Raw genomic sequence first — 21,551 nt, forward strand, 5'->3', positions numbered from 1 at the left:
CCGACGTGTTCATTTGGAGCAATTGTGTAATTTCACTCACAGCCGCCCTGACTAAAATGTCTGTCGTAGGTGTTAGAAAAGAAGTGTTGTACAACATCTGCTTTCACTGAAACCCACACTTGGAGGCGAGTGTGTTGTTATATTAAATTGCATATTGTTCATAAAAGGGGGAGTGGTGGGAATGGACGAGTATATTTATTTTTGCTTTTGCTGACAATAAGAACTGCGAAGGTTCACGGGGTTTTATGGTAACTGTTTAGTTTAGAGACGTGAAGGTGTTTCTGCAGAGAATGGCCGCGTTCACGACACGCATACTTTGCCGAGTCTGCGCAGACTTCTCGCAGACTCTGCGACGAAACGGTTCAAGTTACCCGTCTGCGTGAACTCACGTCACAATGCGACTCATCCACAGGCTGCAAAGTCTGCACAGCCGCGCAGCTGCTCAAGAGGAACAACAAACGAGCGCTGTGTGACGAAGACGTGCGTGTCAATCAGAGACAGAGACACTGCATGGGCAGCGCCACCTAGTCAGGGGATGTGAATCGCTTTGAGTCATGAAGGATCTTATTCATTTCATGCTAGATAAGTACAACAGGGGGAATACTACACAGAAGACGGGTATAATGTCTCAGAAATTGGCACATTTTCAATCACAGCTCGCTTCCGTCATGGGTATTGCAGTCAAAGTAGCCATATGTGAAATTACAAAGCTGGTCGAGGACAGTTTTAGTGACTTTGAGCTCGAAATAGCCCAACGGAAGCACGAAAACGATGCCATAAAACTGCGGATGCGCGCACTGGAGAGCGATGTGAACGCAGGGCGAGAAAGCGGATTGATGCCGCGGTCTGGTGTCGGCTGTCACTGTGCTGAGGAACAGGCTCCGGATCAAGAGACGGGCGACACAGCGGCTGGTGAGAGAGATGTAAAAATCTGCAGTCCTATTCGCCGAGTGTGGTGGAGTCACTGGTAGCGCAGTTTTCCGCAGTTCTGCGCAGATCTGCATAGTGCCACCATCCCATTGGTGGAGCCGCGCAGATCTGCTACAGACACTCTAGGCCTAATCCCAGTCAGACATCACTGTATTGGGATTGTATTGTATTGGGTTGCACAGATAATACAATTAATTAATGATTTCATTATATGAGCAGACAATTACATTACAAAACTAACCAGCAAAACCCTAACTTGTCATTAAGCCTAACCTAAACAATTAAACAGCTCCCTACACTGTAATTTAAAACGGCACTCGCCTATAAAAATAACAATCTGCATAAATTAAAGAAAACGAGAAGGAGAACTTCCCTTTAGTTTGGCTACTTAGTACGCTGACTGTAATACAGTAATGGGAATTAGTTTTAAACATTTTATCCATTCATGTTTTTCAGCTATTTAGTTTCGTGGTGGTAAATACCCAAATAACCCCAAACTATCCGAGCTGTATATGTAGGGAGGCTGTTCCTCTGTAACTTGGCGAGACTCTCAATTTATATTTATTCATTATTCTCTTTACAGTATGTAATGAAGAACATATACCAGTGCTGCAGTCTGTCTGTACGGACCAGTTGGAGGATAAAGGGGTGCCATGTGTCCAGCCTGCAGAGGAAGTTAGTAAACTGTATCCAGTCCATATCAAACAGGAGGGAACTGACCTGGAGTTTGTCTTCAAAGAAGAGGAGGTGAGTACCATTACAGGGTACTCCGAGTTACCCGCTTTTCAAATAAATAAGCAGATGCATGTTCTAATAAACATTTAGAACTGACCTTAAGGTATTTGTACTTCAGTACTGGTCAGGAAAATACTGTACTCTAAACCATAACATGATTTTAATGATTTTATTATTTTGTTTTTCAAACAGTTAGTGCAGTTTTGCTTTGTTACACACACAAGGGCCTAGACCAAGTTTAAACAATGATGTGCCTGCAAATCACAACTTACAAACATTTAGCCTATCCAAATAAAAATTAAATTATTGTCAGAAGCCACTTACTCCTATTACAAGTTTGTATTTTGCTATTTGTGGGTAGAATAAAGTTTTGATTTGGTCTAGGCCAAGGTACTAGTGTGTTACAAGCACAGGTCAATAAAATACAAAGTGTTGGTTTCAGTTGTGAATGACACCAATAAAAAGTAAGTCTAATATAACATTATTATGAAATTGTGCACATCAACTTGTTCAAAATCTTTACTAAGAAAAAGTCTTTAATAATAATCATTCCTCATTTTCAAGACACTATTACTCATTTGAGCTGTATGCACTGAAAGGTTTTTACTGCACTACAGCTGCAGTTTGAAAACATCCAGTACACTGATCCAGTCAGAGTAAATCTCATACTTCTCTGTTACAGTCTGCAACCACAAAAGAGCACAGGCCTGAACCACTTCATACTGACGATGGGGGATCTGAGGGCTGCAGTGACCCGTGGGGAGTGCTGACGGTCAGAGAGAGAGGTCAGTGACTAGGATTGAACATTTTCTATTGACAACATCTTTCAGATCTTTGTTTTGCAGTTTTATGCAATTTGTTAACTATTATAATGATTATTTCGTTTATTTAATCCTCTCCCAATTTTGCATTGTAAATGTCCAATCCATTCTGTTTGCATCTGTGTCCCCTGTGTTAAATGAGGGAGAGATGGAAACAGCAGATCTACAGCAAAATTAATCCCAGGGAATTTTTTTTGTACAGCATTGATAAGCCTTTGAAAGGATGTTGACTCAAGGCTAGGCCTATCTGTCAATGTGCTATTTCCCTGCAATAGGACTTGTGTTCAGTGTATCACAGCCTGTTTTAAATTGAGTATAAACCATATTTGATAGTATTTCTTAGTACCTATTTATTGTGTAAGTCTCATCAGATAGCATTGTCTCCAGCCAGTTTGCAGCATCACATATTTTAGGATTAATACAGGGAGAAGACAAATGTCAAAATTCAGAGCTACAACAATCTTGCAGCTTTTCCCTTTTTTGTTTTCATGACGTTTGTTATTTTTCAATAACAAAAGGAAAATGGGGGAACATTTTACATTTTAAATTCAATTTTTTTTTTTTTTAACATTTAGATTTAGGATGAACATTTATTAAAAAGCTATATAGAGCAATGTCTGTTCAAATCTTTATCACTGTTTCTCTGTTTCTATTTCTATTTCTATTAAGCTGTGTTCTTTGTATATTTAAAGAAACAATGAGGGAGAGAGATGTAATAATTAATCAATGCATTGATTAATAAATAATCTGTCGTTACATTTCCAAACTTTGATTACAAACTCCCAGTCTTTGTAAAATATGCTCCTGTGTTTCAAACCTGGAAAAATGAATCGCTGGAGCCACTAACAGTTTTTTTTTTGCTTTCCTTCTTTCCCAGGAGCTGTAGATGCCAGTGATCGCTGCAATGTTGGGGAGACTAATCGTACTGAACATCAGCACTGTGAGGGGGAGTGGGGCTCCATTTTGAGGCGGCATATAGAGCCCACAGCTACTGAAGGCAAGGGGGAGTTCACAAAACAGTACAACAGTGCAAAACATGTGCAAGAGCTCAGTGGACTGAATCTCGTCCACATGGCAGAGTCAGGACCTGACCATGTAACACGAGGATGCAACCCTTCAGTTGCTGAGCACAGAAGAGAGGGCCTCAGTAAATTGTATCCAGGGAATATTATAGTAAATCTCAATGAAATTGAATCTGTCATTAAACAGGAAGACACAGAAATAGAGCTGAGTGAACTGCATGCCTTTAATGTTTCAGAGCAGCCCACTGATCAACAGACTCCTCACATTAAACCCCAGTGTTTTCACAATGAACTGCATGGACCTTCAATAGAATCTCTTCACATTAATGCCCAGGATACCCTTTTACCTTGTGTCACCTATAAGACAGAGGTTGATCCACCGTCTACTAAAGATGAGAACACACAGACGGAGATGGGTATCTCCCAGTTGGAACGATACAGAGGGGACCTGGGGTGCACAGGACGACAGTCGGAACAAAAGATCCCTCTTCAGGAGTTTATGAGACCTGGCACAGTAACAACTGGGACACTATCATTACAACACAACAAAGAAGCCTTCAGCACTTACAGCCCTCTGATAGTGGAACAAAACACAGCAGAGTTCAGTGGAAACCTTGAGGACTGTAATTACTGCGCACAGTGTGGAAAGAACTTCCGAACATCTTGGCAACTTAAAATACACCAGCGAATCCACACAGGAGAGAGACCTCACAGCTGTGCTCAGTGTGGGAAAACATTCTGCAGGGCAGAGAGCCTTAAATCACACCTGTACATCCACACAGGAGAGAGACCTCACAGCTGTGATCAGTGTGGGAAAGGTTTCATTACATCGGGACAACTGAAAGTACATTACAGGATTCACACCGGAGAGAAACCATACAGCTGTGGTCAGTGTGGAAGGAGTTTCAGCCAGTCATGGAATCTTACATCGCACCAGAAAATTCACACAGGAGAAAGACCTCACAGCTGTGATCGCTGTGGGAAAGGTTTTATTACATCAGGACAACTGAAAGAGCATTATCGAATTCACACAGGAGAGAGACCATTCACATGTGCACAGTGTGGGAAGAGTTTTATTACATCTGGACACCTGAAAGTACATTACCGAATTCACACAGGAGGTAGACCATTCAGCCATGTGCAGTGTGGCAGCAATTTCACTACTTCATCTAAGCTTGAGGAACACCTGCAAATGCACACAGGAGAGAGACCGTAGAGTCATGCTCAGACTGGGAAGAGATTTACCAAATCAAAGTACCTTAAGTCATATCTGCAAATGCATGATACAGAAAATTGTGGTCCTGGGCCCAGTGTAGACACAAACAAAGCCCATTGACTGGACTCATGCAGGAGTCAGAGGAATAATCACCTATAATGTGCCAAACTGATGGACTGTGTGGGGGAAGAATTGTACCACATTATTAAAAAAAAATAAAAAAGCCTAACTGTTTAAGGTGGGGATATCAATCACAAAATTGAGTTTGACCAATATTAAACAATTGTGGAATTGAATGGCCATTAGATTATTATTTTTTAATTAGAATTAACCATGTAGACGCCCAGCATTATAAAGAAATCAAGTGGGATGCTGTGTTCATTAATTCTCACAATGCTGCAAAACAAAAATGATGGTGAAAGAAAACAAACTCTGAACTCTCACGCTCTAAAACAATAAGTGGAAGTTATGAAATGTAATGAAAAACATCACAACTAGAAATGAGGGAAAGAAAGGAATGCTTGCAGAACTTGGGCTGTATTCACAGAGGTGACTTAAGTCTAAGACTGGTCTCAAGTCATAATTAGTCTTAATTTTTGTCTTAAGTTAGGTCTTAACATTAAGACTGCCCTGGAGGAGGCTAAAGTCTTAAATTGTTCTCTACAACAGTGATTTTTCTAACATTCATAGACAGATGATGCTTTATTTAAATCATCGTAATTGTATAATTTTCACTCTTTCAGTTGTCACTTTTTTTGTTTGTTCTCAAATTCATTAATTTATTTTTCTATCTCTTAATATTCTAAGTTAACATTTTTCCATGCTTCTTCTGTGTCGTCCACAGTTTCTGTAACATTTTTGCTTTCACGGGAGCACTGGAAGTATACATTGATCAAATGCTTTTATCATCAGGCACAGGGGTAGATTTCCTTTCAACAGTGGGCTGTTACTTCCAACTGCACCCCATCCTATTTTCACTCTTCTTTTAATTTCTTCCATAATGTCCCATCTGCACTGCTTTGTTGTAAAGCTGCTAAATATGATTTTGGTATTGGTATTACAAGGGGCACAATATGTTCAAGGGGCCAGCTCCAAACCTCTCGGGAATCCTGGGAGGAAGAATCAACAACTGGGACCACATGACTTCCAATCCTCTGATTGGCCTAGATCCTGCATAAAGGCAGGAAACTGGCACACAGAGGGGAGGAGAGTTGGATGGAAGCTAAGACGAAGGAAAAGGCGAGGACAATCTGCTACCAGGAAAGAATGTGTCTGAATGTCTGCTGATGTTTTTTTTTTTTTTAATTTCCTTACACCCCTGCACTTTACAATAAACTCACCATCTTTTTGCATCATATCCCATCTTCTGTGTGTCTCCCTATACCCCGTTTTTTACAACCCCCACAATGTTACTATATATATATATACACTCACCTAAAGCATTATTAGGAACACCTGTTCAATTTCTCATTAATGCAATTATCTAACCAACCAATCACATGGCAGTTGCTTCAATGCATTTAGGGGTGTGGTCCTGGTCAAGACAATCTCCTGAACTCCAAACTGAATGTCTGAATGGGAAAGAAAGGTGATTTAAGCAATTTTGAGCATGGCATGGTTGTTGGTGCCAGACGGGCCGGTCTGAGTATTTCACAATCTGCTCAGTTACTGGGATTTTCACGCACAACCATTTCTAGGGTTTACAAAGAATGGTGTGAAAAGGGAAAAACATCCAGTATGCGGCAGTCCTGTGGGCGAAAATGCCTTGTTGATGCTAGAGGTCAGAGGAGAATGGGCCGACTGATTCAAGCTGATAGAAGAGCAACTTTGACTGAAATAACCACTCGTTACAACCGAGGTATGCAGCAAAGCATTTGTGAAGCCACAACACATACAACCTTGAGGCGGATGGGCTACAACAGCAGAAGACCCCACCGGGTACCACTCATCTCCACTACAAATAGGAAAAAGAGGCTACAATTTGCACAAGCTCACCAAAATTGGACAGTTGAAGACTGGAAAAATGTTGCCTGGTCTGATGAGTCTCGATTTCTGTTGAGACATTGAGATGGTAGAGTCAGAATTTGGCGTAAACAGAATGAGAACATGGATCCATCATGCCTTGTTACCACTCACCTAAAGGATTATTAGGAACACCATACTAATACTGTGTTTGACCCCCTTTCGCCTTCAGAACTGCCTTAATTCTACGTGGCATTGATTCAACAAGGTGCTGAAAGCATTCTTTAGAAATGTTGGCCCATATTGATAGGATAGCATCTTGCAGTTGATGGAGATTTGTGGGATGCACATCCAGGGCACGAAGCTCCCGTTCCACCACATCCCAAAGATGCTCTATTGGGTTGAGATCTGGTGACTGTGGGGGCCAGTTTAGTACAGTGAACTCATTGTCATGTTCAAGAAACCAATTTGAAATGATTGGACCTTTGTGACATGGTGCATTATCCTGCTGGAAGTAGCCATCAGAGGATGGGTACATGGTGGTCATAAAGGGATGGACATGGTCAGAAACAATTCTCAGGTAGGCCGTGGCATTTAAACGATGCCCAATTGGCACTAAGGGGCCTAAAGTGTGCCAAGAAAACATCCCCCACACCATTACACCACCACCACCAGCCTGCACAGTGGTAACAAGGCATGATGGATCCATGTTCTCATTCTGTTTACGCCAAATTCTGACTCTACCATCTGAATGTCTCAACAGAAATCGAGACTCATCAGACCAGGCAACATTTTTCCAGTCTTCAACTGTCCAATTTTGGTGAGCTTGTGCAAATTGTAGCCTCTTTTTCCTATTTGTAGTGGAGATGAGTGGTACCCGGTGGGGTCTTCTGCTGTTGTAGCCCATCCGCCTCAAGGTTGTATGTGTTGTGGCTTCACAAATGCTTTGCTGCATACCTCGGTTGTAACGAGTGGTTATTTCAGTCAAAGTTGCTCTTCTATCAGCTTGAATCAGTCGGCCCATTCTCCTCTGACCTCTAGCATCAACAAGGCATTTTCGCCCACAGGACTGCCGCATACTGGATGTTTTTCCCTTTTCACACCATTCTTTGTAAACCCTAGAAATGGTTGTGCGTGAAAATCCCAGTAACTGAGCAGATTGTGAGATACTCAGACCAGCCCGTCTGGCACCAACAACCATGCCACGCTCAAAATTGCTTAAATCACCTTTCTTTCCCATTCAGACATTCAGTTTGGAGTTCAGGAGATTGCCTTGACCAGGACCACACCCCTAAATGCATTGAAGCAACTGCCATGTGATTGGTTGGTTAGATAATTGCATTAATGAGAAATTGAACAGGTGTTCCTAATAATCCTTTAGGTGAGTGTATATGTTGCATTTTATCTTGTATGTGACAATCATAAGTTTTGTATGTTACAATCACATCATTTATTTTCCATACATGGCCTACACAACTCTTGTATGAACTGTATATGAGTTTTCCATATGGGATTTTATGACAACATGGTGTATTATGCTTTACATTGGCTTGCCTGGTTCCCTTGGGAAGAATGAGATATTTATATGTCTGGTTCCCATGGGTAAGAGGATTGTTAGATTCAGCGCTTGACTTGGGATAAAATAAGTGCAGGAACTGACAAATCGCACATTAGACTATGTTCATCAAATGTATGTGTTAATAAGGCTTGTTCCATTAAAGTAGTCTATCAAATAGAAGTAATATACAGTGAAGGCTTATACACTTACACAGCTTATAATGCGCATAACCAGGGTTGGGAGGGTTACTTTAAAAAATTATTCCGTTACAGAATACTGTTTACCTTGTTTTGAAAATAATCTGTAACCTAATCCAATACATTACTCCAAGTCAGTAACACAATCAGAATACTTTAAATTACTTTTGGAATACTTTTTTTCCCCTTATTAAAAAACAAAGGCAGCTGAGTTCAATAAGTGAAACAAATTGTACTACACATTCTAATATGGATGATGGATTGAAATGTGTTTATTTGTATCCACAGTTCAAACAATTAAAATGGTAATTAAGATTTCATCAGTTTAATTATCGTGCATATTTATACCGATCAGCCATAACATTATGACCACCTGCCTAATATTGTGTAGGTCCCCCTTTTGCCGCCAAAACAGCCCTGACCCATCGTGGTGTGGACTCCACTAGACCTCTGAAGGTGTGCTGTGGTACCTGGCACCAAGACGTTTGCAGCAGATCCTTTAAGTCCCATAAGTTACGAGGTGGGGCCTCCATGGATCGGACTTGTTTGTCCAGCACATCCCACAGATGTTCGATTGGATTGAGATCTGGGGACTTTGGAGGCCAAGTCAACACCTTGAACTCGTGATTCATCGGACCAGACCACTTCTTCCATTGCTCTGTGGTTCAGTTCTGATGCTCACGTGTCCATTGTAGGTGCTCTCGTTAGTGGACAGGGGTCGGCATGGGCACCCTGACTGGTCTGCGGCTACGCAACCCCATACGCAACAAACTGCGATACACTGTGTGTTCTGACACCTTTCTATCAGAACCAGCATTCACTTTTTCAGCAATTTGAGCTACAGTAGTGTAGCTGGGTTATTATTGTATTATGTAGCTGGGTTATTGTATTACATATGTATATGTTATTTTCTTTTCTTTTCTCCTTATTTTGGTGAACTTCTTCAAAACTTTAATCATATCTTGTCAGAAATCGTTTTGTGTAATAAAAAAGTTGTAAATGGGTTCCTAGTTGGATTGTTGTAGCTGGAGCTTTAATTCATGTTACACACATTGGGAGCACATGTTAGAATACTCCATTTTACCTCAAAAGCATTGTGGATGCAGATACGGGTAAGACGTGTTTTTCAGCTCTCCTCCTTAGTTTTACCTTACATATAAATAAAATAATGTATTTTGGTTGATTCTGTATACAAATGCATTGATTTAATTGTTGAAACATTGTAGAAGTATGCATGATGCTGTTGCACCGAGCTGAACGGTGTACATTGTTATTTTATTATTTTAAAGGTATAATCGCCATATCATGTTCTTTTTGCATTCTGTAGGGAGTGGGAGAAAGTGTGCAAATTGTGCCAACGCTGCCCCATGCTATTTTATTTTCCTTTATGCAGAATAAACAGCAGTGCCCCATATTCCTGTGTTCGGTGTGGCTGATTCCTCACTTTATAAGAAGCGTACATCACTATGAGTTCAAGTCTGCTACAGTAGCTCGTCTGTTGGATCGGACCACACGGGCTAGCCTTCGCTCCCCACGTGCATCAATGAGCCTTGGCCGCCCATGACCCTGTCACCGGTTCACCGCTTTTCCTTCCTGGGACCACTTTTGATAGGTACTGACCACTGCAGACCGGGAACACCCCACAAGTGCTGCAGTTTTGGAGATGCTCTGACCCAGTCATCTAGCCATCACAATCTGGCCCTTGTCAAAGTCGCTCAGATCCTTACGCTTGCCCATTTTTCCTGCCTCTAACACATCAACTTTTAGGACAAAATGTTCACTTGCTGCCTAATATATCCCACCCACTGACAGGTGCCATGATAACGAGATTATCAGTGTTATTCACTTCACCTGTCAGTGGTCACAATGTTATGGCTGATCGGTGTATACTTTGCATTTTGTGGAATTTATAAATTAATTTCGGGAGTGAACAACTCCAATGTCATCACACTCGCTTCTGGTCAAAGCGCATAAATAACCCGTCATCAATGCACACCTCCAGCGCTTCATTCTCTTGCATCATTCAAGCGCGCCGCCCCCACACCCGGCAGCCCATCGCTCTGCTCACCTGTGTCGCTTCTCTCACTCTCCTGCCTTTCATCCGGACAATTGCTTACGCCAGTTCATTCTTCACCATGGATTCGTCGCCTCTCTCTGCCGGGAACCTATGTTCCTCCATCGCCTTCTCGCCTTGCCGTGCCCCTGATCCTCTGCATATCTCTGCATCCGGATCCTTCGGCGCCGTGATCCTCATTTCCTGGTTCTTCCCTGCTGTCCGGCTCCGGTCCCAGCTTCTTTCTCCTGCCCTCGGATTTCCACTGTCCCGCTCCGGCTTCTACGTTCTCGGCTCCAGGGGACTGGATCATTGCTCGCCTGCTCAGGTATTTACGGTTCACGCCATGCATTCTCGCCGTCTTCCTCTGCTCCAGGTCTTTTCCTCTACAGGCACTCTCAATGACACCACGCCTGGGCGCCCCTCCTGATGACGTCTCCATCCTTCCTTCGGCCCTGCCCCCGCCCAGCTCGCTGTTCACCTTGATGATTCACGACTGTTGTGCAAAGCGGAACACGAATCATAAAGTACGTGGATGACACGACAGTGGTGGGTCTGATTCACAATAATCAGGAGAACGATTACAGAGAGGAGGTGGAACTTTTCACAGGCTGGTGCAAAAACAACAACCTTGTACGGAATGTCGAAAAAACCAAGGAGCTGATAATTGATTTCAGGAAGAAACGGCCCATGTATACCCAGATCTCCATCAATGGAACTGCTGTGGAAACTGTACAGGGTAGTAAGTTCCTGGGAGTTAATGTGGCCGACAACCTGTCCTGGTCCCTGCACATCTCCTCTTTGGTGAAAAAGGCTCACCAGCGGCTACACTTTCTGCAGCGGCTGAAGAGGGCTCACCTAAATTCATCTATCCTCACCACATTCTACAGGGGCACCATAGAGAGTGTGTTGACCAGCAGCATCTCTCTCTGGTATGAGAACAGTGTAACGTTAAGTGTGGTTGTGTATTCTGGAAAGAGCATTTTAGCTCTGAGCTGAAGCACTGATCTAAACAAGACCTCCCCCCCCCCCAAAGTTATCAGATTTCCTTAACTCATGAGCTGTGAACTGGTTTACATCAAAGTGACAGTCTTTGGAGGATGGCACCGAGAATAGGCCAAATAGTTTGGAATCCCTGCTGTGAGATGTCTGGGGAAGGGGGCCTGTAGGTAATAAAAACTCTTTGAAATGGACGAGAGCCGAAATACCGACACAGAGCTACGAACCCGGGCCAACCGGCATTTCCAAAAGATGGCATGGATTGACATCAGTCATAAATCAAGCCCCCTCCAATAGGACACTGGGGGCTGAAACCGAAATCCAATCTCAAAAACTCAAGAACCAATCATCTATTGATCTGACAGGCATATAAAGGGTACCACATGGCATCTCTCTCTCTCTCACCTGAACCAGTAACTCTCTGCCACAGCTCAACCTGTAGCTCTGTTGCCAGAACTGGAACCAGAAATCAACTAAGTCTTTGCTGGCAACAGAAGAGTTAAACTGGGAGAAGGAGATTGAGCCGTACGAAGAATTCTTTTAAAGGACTTTATTAAATAAGGAACTTTACAAACTGCGCCTGCCCACCTGTACCCATCTGATCAGTGGAGTTTTACAGCTGGACAATTGACTAAGTCGACTGAATATGAAAGTGTCAGTCATTTAAATAGCTATTGAGTCTTAAGAAACTCGACCCTTGGAACCAAACAGGGCCCTGCTTTCCTCAAAGACTTTGTCTTCAGGTACCTACGGTGGAAACCCTGCTTACAAAGAAGATTTTGTGCACAACCTTGGAGCCTTCAAACCAGTGGAAAATCTGTTTGGAAAAGACTCTGTTTCGCGAAACCCCAACTTCCAGGTGTATCGACTGAGTGGAAGTTCTTGGACAAAGCCGAACCGGACTGCCTTTGTTCCAAACCACACGGACCTCGTGCCGTGTGCTGTTATCTGAGCCCGAAGACAGAGAGGCCTCTCTGAGACGAAGTTCAGATAAGTTTAACAGTTTGGAGTTTGAGATTCATGACATTTGAGAAATCAATTAGAAATGTTAATCTGTGATTCATAACTATAGAATGTGTAATATCATTTAGTTTTGCTTAAATATAAATGTGTGTTGCATTAAACTGTTTTGTTGACAATTTTAGAAATAAAACCTGTCAACGCCAAGAAATATCTTCTCATTCCTGTTTAACTGTTTAGTCTGAAATTGACACACGTTAATAGACATTAGATTATTGGTGGCCCCGCCTATCCTTAATCATTGAATAATAATCAGTTAAGGGAAATTGTGGTAACAAGTAATGATAGGATCTTTCTCGGCACCTAAACGTAAATGAGACTGATATATATATAACGAGAAGTTACCTGACATAAATACTAACCTTCGTAGTTATTTGATGTCCGACTAACAATACTAATGAGAGACTCACCTTCGTCTTACTAACTGGTATTGTAGTCGATGTGTTTATAACCTTTCTTGTTTAACGATTTGTGTGTTATCATATGCGATCCCATGGTCTTTGATTTGGTCATGGAAGTGATTTGTCTTTGATTTGTTGATCTAGAGTTGAATTTTAATTAGTTCTTCCCTTTTGTATAATTAGTGTAGTGCTACATTTAGTCTTTGTTTTTAATACATTTGACAATTTATATCTTTGGAATTGGTGTCTGCGTCCAATTATTACGGAAATTGAGTTCTACAAGATTCCAGGATTCGTGATAAGGTGATACTATAAATTCACTTTTTTAATTGAAATGTATAAGTGTACCTTACGCTACAACAGTAACACCTCAAACAGAAAGGCCCTGAGGAGGGTGGTGAGGTCAGCAGAGAGGATTATTGGGGTCACATTGTCATCTATGGAGGACCTGGCTCAAAAATACATACTGGCCAAAATGACCAGCATCCTGAAAGACCCCACTCACCCCTGTCATAAACTTTTCTCCCTCTTGCCTTCGGGCAAGAGATACAGAAGCCTGCGTAGCAGCACTGTCTGCTGCTGTGCAAATGTGCAATCATATTTATTGAGGTTGGTGCAATATTAATACAATTGTCTCTCATAATCTCTCTCCCTGTCCCTCACAACTCTCCCTCCTCTTGTTGTGCAATAATATATTGGTGAAATATCCACTATTTATTTAGTTGTTTGTTGTTATTTATATCTGTGTTTTTATATGGAGCCAGGCTCGTAATTGTGTTCTGCTCTGCATCTTTGATGTCTTTGCTGAATGACAATAAAGAATATTCTATTCTATTCTATTCTATTCTATTCTATTCTATTCTATTCTAATACCACCAACAACAACAACACTACATAAAAAAAAAACCCTCACTTCCCTCCTCCTGCGGTGGCTCCTGCCTCGAACCGTGTGATCGTGCAACATGGGACTTGTTTTATGCTGCCCTCCTTCTCCTCTTAGCCCGTCCTCTGAGATCTCTACAGCTTCCCTTGCAAGACCTCTGAGCAGCCGCCAGTGAGTTCCTACAGACCCATCTAACCCTATCCTCCAACAGGTGTCCCTCTGTTGTGCATTTCTGCCAACCGATCTCCTGTGTTCTTCTAGGCAACCTCGTTGTGCAGGACCTCTTCGCAGCCAGCAGCGTGTTTTCTGCAGACCCGTTCTAACCCTTCCTCCAACGGGTGTACCCCACCGTGCGCCACCGCCGTGCGGTCTCCGTGCTTTCCTTGTCAACCCTGTCGCCGCTTTGTCCTCCTCTATTCCTCCACTCCTTCATTCTTGCTAGGACCCAGGGCTGCTCTCCGCCCGCCCCCCGGCCGTCACACCACCTTTCGTCCCGTCACTGGTTGTGCCCTCGTTTCTCCAGCATGCTCGTCCCCCCCCTTCCCCAACCCCCGCCCTGTTTCAGATGCTACATTAATCATGTCTCCAGGTCATGATGCATGTCCTTCTGTATCGCTGCCACCTACCATGCTCTCTTCGGCCACCCTGTCACAGCTCCACCCCCTAGGACCCAGAGCCACCCCTCCGATCCATTCTACTGCCATTTTATTTCAACTCTTGGCTTCAAGCCTGGCTCAGTTTAGTGCCGTACCTCCTTCTGCCCTCCATTGTATCCACCTTGTGCTGGCTGGGTCCATGGTCGCTGCCCTGACCCTGGTTCCCCTGAACCGCTCTCTGGTTCTTCTCTCCCTCACACTCCATGCTGCCCCTCACACTCATTACCTCAATGTGTAGTGCGATCTTCTTTCACCATCTCTCTTTTTGGAGTTTCCAACTCAAAAAACATTTACCAGCACTAGCGGCAAGTATCATAAATCATCGCTCCGGCCACCTAACACTTCCATAAATGGACACCTTACCAGTCTGCTACGCTTCATCCCACAATTGAGATTCATCACCATCCACTCCACAACTCCGCACTTTACTCCATCATTACATACCAGTTTGTTTCCTTCAAGCCTCTCTGTTCCCGAGAGTCTCCCCTTTTAGCGCTCAATTGCATTTCAACCCCTTCTTCACCTTTATCTTCCAGGCTTCCTTCCTCACCTTACAGATAAACAATCTTGCCTTAATCACCAAAATTATTTCAAACCAACTCGCCTCATTCCCATGAACTCGCCCTGTCACACTACTCTGTTACTCCAGGAGTCGCACCATGGACACTCCGTTCAATGATAAATCAGATGCATTATAACTCGACACTCGTTCGTCCAATCAATATCCATCTTCTTCCTCGGCACGCACATCAGATCACCCACCTGATTAAGTCTCATGGACGTCGGTCATCTGAAGCTTACAAAAATCACATTCCATCCGACATTCAGGAGATTCAACTAGCCAAGCTAGACCTTGCTCTTAAAACCTGCGTAGGCGGTACAGGGAGCCGCATTACTTTTTGGGGTTTGACGGTCCGGAGCCGGTCAGGACCGTCATTCTCTTAGCCAAGAGAATAAGCCAAAATGAAATAAATCACAATCGCCAGTCACAATGCAAATCGGTGTTGTGAAACTACTGAAGTGGAATTTATAAATTAATTTCGGGAGTGAACAACTCTGATGTCATCACACTCGCTTCCGGTCAAAGCTCATAAATACCCCATCATCAATGCACACCTCCAGCGCTTCATTCTCTTGCATCCCACCACCTCCCCTGTCACCTACCACCTCTGCAGCAGTTTCTTGGCTCAGTCCCTGTAAAAGGAGGGGGTTTGACAGTCCGGACTGGTTCCGGACCATCATTCCCGTAGCCAAGAGAATAAGCCAAAATCAAATAAATCACATTCGCCTGCCCCCACACAAATCGGTGTAGTGAAACTACTGAAGTTGTAGTGTATGCATTTTTAAAGAGATGAAACTCCATCTTGATCAGTCCTGGCGGCAGGATGAACTTGTCAGGGGGCATCAGAAATGACAGATTATGGAGGGCTGAGACAATTAGGCTTTAACACATCGCTGTCCCGGAGCTGAAATGTCGAGAGGAACAAAACATCTGCAAAGTGTCAGAAATGTCAGCGTTGTCTGAAACGAGCAATATATTTTTCTGTTTATGCACTGCACTTACTAAACTAATGTCATAATTGGCTTTTTGTTCATTTCCCCCCAACTCTTAATCCAGGCTAACAATGTTAAATGTTAGCGCAGTCGATAAGTAACTAGCTAGCTACAAAACCATAAAAACTCTGCTGGACTGCTGTGATACATGATGCATCTCACGCAATTGTAAGCATGCACAATTGCACATCATACTTTGGCCATACTCGATGCGGCAACATCTGTAACAAAGCGAAATCACGCTATTTTTATATATTTTTTTCATACAGGCATGTTGTGCTGGTGATCCGCTAATTAGTTTAATTAGAAGTAGAGGTATAGCATCCCAGACAGCTCTTTTGCCTAAAAAAGAATCCGGAACGCTGTTTGCCTAGAGTTTGAAGTTTGAAACCATTCTGGACTGTTCTGGCCCAAGTCAAGCACTGATTACATTCATGAAAACCTTGATCAGGATTGTAAATAAGATATACCAATGAGAGACATTTTGTGGAATCTCTTTACATGCATCTCACAGTCTTTGTATGCAATTCTTTGTTTTTATTCAGTAGAACACACTTAAAAGATTTTTATTGATTGCCTTTCACTACTGCTTCCAGACAGTTTTATTTCCCTACAGACTGACTGACAGAGATGGAGTCAAGACCAGCTATCTTCAGACCCAGACCAAGACCAAGACTTTTGAGACTGAGACCAAGACCAATATCAATATATTTTCTATTCAACCAGCTTTATAATCTAAATCATATTTTGAATAAGAATTAGAGCTACTGCGATAATGCATACTTGTTAATGCTTTTTTTAAACAAATGTACAAATCTGAAAAGAAAATATAGTTTTTAACTGTTGGTGCAGTTATCTGAAAACAAGAAAATATTGGAGCAGAGGTGAAGAGGCCCCAAATACCCCGCCCCCGTACTAGGGGTCACCAAAGAGCACATAATGAGACCAGCTTCTACCGGTTTGTACCAGATGCATCTCTCTGCAGACACACAATACAAATTTAGTACAGAACGTACGTTCTAGTAAAACCACAAGAAGATGGGGAAGTGGGCACACGACCCCCCTTTGCCTATCTAGATATGCGTTAGATACGTGTGGAATATAAATAACGAAATGGTCACATATGTCTCCATATTTGGGCATAAAATAGAAAATATTGTGTTTAAGCTTAATCAGGAAGATAGTGAGGATATCATCAGATAGGGAGTTGTCTCCCCCTTATTGGTTCAAACTCACCCTGTCCAGGATATCTCAATATGTATATAACATCATGTAAGCTCTATGATTTTAGGGAAGTAAGAACAGAGACCTGCTTGTCTGTGTGTATTACTTTTCTCCAAGCCACTTGAATAAAGACTGTTTGATTCAATCTACTCTACAGTCTGATTTTTCTGAGAGCAATTAAAAGGGGATTCTTCAAGAGGCCAAAAACGGAATTAAAGAGCAAATGATGTGAAGTTGATGTGGGGGCACTGTGACAGGTCGGACCTGTCATGGCACAGCTCTTGGTGGGGCTGGGTTGTCATCAGCATTGGCAGCTGTGTCTCATTTATGTGCTTTGAACAAGACGCACCTGTGGGGCGGATGCAGAGGCAATCAGTGCTCTCACCACAGCTGTGCCTCACCCTGTTAACCTCCCTGTTGTGTCTTTCAGGTAGATCCCATATCACCTTGGCAAGTGTTCTGCTATGGAGGGTTTGAAGAATAGGGCCCATGCCCATTTATTTTATTTGCCTTTCTTTTGTTAGTTTGTTTTTTGGAACTCCTCTTAGGAGTTTGGAGGCTCCTCTGTGTATTTAATTTGTTTGTGTGAGCATGCTGAATTAAAACGCCTAAACACTGATGTCAGTCGTCTAAAACTTACCACTCTGTATCTTGCTCTCTCTGTTACAGGCATAGTTTAGGGCAAATGTACGGTGGCCCTGAAGTGTAAAACACATGCAAATAAAAACAAAAATGACTTTACAATTAAAACAAAACACCAGCAAACTTAAAAAAGATGCTGCAAACTGAAAGTGTCTGCAAACTTAAAAAAGTTAATACAAACAAAAAAATTGTTTGCAAACTTAAAATAGCTGCAGCAAATTTTAAAAAGTTGCTGCAAACTTAAAATAGTTGCAGCAAGCTAAAACGAATTCTATTCCGTAAATTACCATTAAAGTAGGCTGGCTTTGACGGTTAGGAGAAAAAAAATGATTGGATCTCTGCTGAGGAACCAGTATTAAATTCTGCAGACCAGGAAATGTCCTTCAGCAGCTCAAGTTACTGTCATTCGGTTGTCTTTCTGTTGTTTTCGTAGGTATTAAAAATACTTCTAAACACAAGACAGGCTGGAGTATTTTATATGTGGTTTTACTTACAACATAAGGTGGGAAATATGAATTATAAAGAACGACATGTTTTGACTGGTAACACGCCTACAAGTATCGATTGGAGTCACATCCCGAATACCTCCTTGGTGTTATAGCGTACACCTCTGTCCTTGTCCTGACAGGGCAAACGAGGCTCATACGAGACTGCCCGCCTACTTTAATGGTAATGTCCGGTATAGAATTAATTTTAGCTTGCTGCAACTTTTGCAAGTCTGCTGCAAGTATTTTAAGTTTGCAGCATCTTTTTTAAGTTAGTTTGCAGACACCTTTTTAAGTTAGTTTGCAGCATCTATTTTTAAGTTTGCTGAAACTTTTTTTAATGTTACAGACACTTTTTTAAGTTTGCTGGTGTTTTGTTTTAATTGTAAAGTCATCTTTTTGTTTATTTGCATGTGTTTTGCACTTCAGGGCCACTGTACAAATGGGTTGTTTTCTGTGTTTTCCACATGATTGTAATCTTAGATGTAGGTGAGTGAAGAGATTCATTTTGCATTGTTTAAACCTAATGGTTGAATGGGGGATTAGTTGCATTACAATTTTACTGATACTTAATGTAAAATAGATTTTATTTATTTATACATGGGATTTAAAGTGCCTTTCAAAAAAAACAAGGATACCATACAGAAAGTAGTAGAAACAAGAAAAATAAAACCATAGATACATTGACTAAAAAAACAATGAGTTTGGTTAAGCTAGACCTAAATAACTGTACTAGACTGAGGGGAAAGCCAGACTAAACAGGTTTGTTTTCAATTTTGTAATCTTTATATAAGCATGCAACTCTTACACAGGCACACACGCAAGGCCCGCATCAAACCAAGGTTCCAGGAGCTGTGAGGCAGAAGAGTTAAGCTTGTACTAGTACTTCCTTGGTCTTTAAAATGCCCCAAACTGTATGCTTTTCAGAATCACATAGGAATCAAACAGTTAAAAATGTGAAGATTTTGTATGGAATCCCCTTGAGGGTGGGGTATAATGGAAGGAGGGAGAAAGAGGTTGTGAGAAAAGGAGATGGTTCTTAAAGTGGATGCATGAGAACACTGCTGAGAGACAGAATCAGCTATAATGAAACATGTCATACATTGAGTGTACACTACAGTACATTAACACTGCACTTAGAGTGAGAGATAGAGGTGTGAGTAACAGGAAACATCTCCTAGCAACAGGGTCTTGTGAGAGGATGGTCTTCACACCCTGATGTTACTGACCAATGGGTTGCCAGTGCCACCAACCACAGACAATTAAAAATACTTTTCACTTTCTGAGCTCAGAGTCTACACCCAGAGAGGTGAATAAATAAATTAGAGACACACCCAGTCAGTCTATAGACTGTACAGTTGAAAGACTGACTGGACATAATTTACAATGTGTGGACAGGACTGGGAGAGAGACACCCACGGTGACACTCAGACACACTGAACTCTCACAGCCAGCACCAGAGTGAGTCAGTGTATCAGTAATTCTGTTAGTATATCAGTGCATCAGTGTGTGCATCAGTAATACAGAGCATGAATCAGTGAGATGGTGAGCATCAGTGTTTCAATGTATCAGACTGTGTTCCAATGTCAGTATATCGGTATATAAGAGTATTCTGGTATATCAGTGTATATGTGTGTCAGTCTGTTTATCAGTCAGCCAATATTTCAAACAGTGTATCAGTCTCTGAATTGAAGCATCAGTGTATGTGCTATACAGTATATAGTCAGTGTATCAGTCTCTCAGTGTTGTACTCACCTCCTCTCTGTCCTTTTTTCTCTGTCCCTCCTTTTCTGTGCACACTGTCGTAGATGTTCTCTGTTGGTCTGTGTAGTGCAATGTAAACATTGTCTGTGTCCATTATCCTTAGTGTGTGAGTGGACTCCCAGAGAGACAGCTGGACACACTGAGTGTCAGAAAGACACAGAGGCACTGGACTCAAAACAGGAACTCCTCCTCTCTCTCCATCTCATGTCCTAACTCTGATCTGTGTGCACACACATTTCTCTCTCTGTAGCTTTTGTACTGTAGTGTGTTGTCAGTCAGTGTACTTGGAATTGAACTGACCTTTTTCTCTTTGTCGCTTTCTCTTCTTTTATTATCCTAGTTATTCAGTCAGTGTACTGCTACTTACCTCTTTTTTCTCTGTAGGTGAAGTTAAGAACCCAATTTATTATTCTACAAATATTATTTAAGTGTTAAGTGGTAAGGTATATTTTGTGTATTGTCTCTGTACTATTCCAAACTATAATACTGTAGTTATATTTAATATTATCATCTTTTCCTGTCTCTCATTTATCTGTCTCTCTCTTTGTGTTGTTATTGTACAAAGGATTCATGTCATGTCTTACAGTTAACTTACTGTTGCTAAATGGAATGATGGGTCATATTAGGATTTTACTTCCTGTCTATTGTGTTACAATAGAAATGTATTACTTAGACTTATTATTACTTATTATTATGATAAGCTAATATGATATGTTATAATAAGCTGTAACCAATTCAGTTATTTGAAATAATTGCCTTTAAAATGCCCTGCTACCTCTGATCGGAGAGATTTCCCAAGTACACTCTCCCGGGCATGCTGGAGTAAAAGTCAACCTTATGAATAAGCCTGAAGAACCCAGTCTTGATGCACAGAGGATAAATGTATTTAACATGCCCAGCCTGCAAGTCCCCTGACATGGAAGCTCTCCACCTGAGCGGAGTCTCTCTCTGAACAGCAAAAGTGAACAGCATTTATACAATGCATGACATGTGGTTCAGTGAGCAAGTCAGTCACAGGTTTCCGAAAGTGTTGCTTTGAGGTCAGGTTTCTGAATGTTTGTGGTTGTCTTCCTTGCTCCACAAACAGATATTCCCACTCCAAGCTTTCCTGAAACACTCAATCTTCCTTGTCGATTTTTCTTTTCTTGGACATTTTGAGTTGAGTTCATTGCAGATGAGTGAAAGAGCAGACGCGCGGACAATAACTCGGCCTGTGATTGGCTGTTAAAACCCCACCTCGCGCCAATGACATTCGCAATGGCTGATATGAATTGTAGTTTTCACACGCAATTTCCTCATTCACAAGCTGTCGCGGGCCTAATTACTAATGATACACCACCTTTACAGGGGCCGGATTAAAACCATTGGGGGGGCCGTATTTGGCCGGTGGGCCTGGAGTTTGACACCCCTGATCTAGGCAATCATTCTG

The 21,551-nt window shown here is 42.0% G+C and overlaps 1 protein-coding gene across 1 annotated transcript; it reads left to right on the forward strand.

The window, feature by feature from the left end:
* Positions 1 to 12: 12 nt before the first annotated feature.
* On the forward strand, positions 13 to 6,081 carry LOC136755399 (uncharacterized). Its single transcript, XM_066711961.1, has 4 exons — positions 13 to 912; positions 1,514 to 1,677; positions 2,348 to 2,450; positions 3,364 to 6,081. The coding sequence occupies exons 1-4, from the start codon at positions 555 to 557 to the stop codon at positions 4,722 to 4,724; spliced, it is 1,986 nt and encodes a 661-aa protein (XP_066568058.1). The 5' UTR covers positions 13 to 554; the 3' UTR covers positions 4,725 to 6,081.
* Positions 6,082 to 21,551: the final 15,470 nt, after the last annotated feature.

The sequence above is a fragment of the Amia ocellicauda genome, chromosome 1, assembly GCF_036373705.1.
Source record: "Amia ocellicauda isolate fAmiCal2 chromosome 1, fAmiCal2.hap1, whole genome shotgun sequence".
NCBI classification, from domain to species: Eukaryota; Metazoa; Chordata; class Actinopteri; order Amiiformes; family Amiidae; genus Amia; species Amia ocellicauda.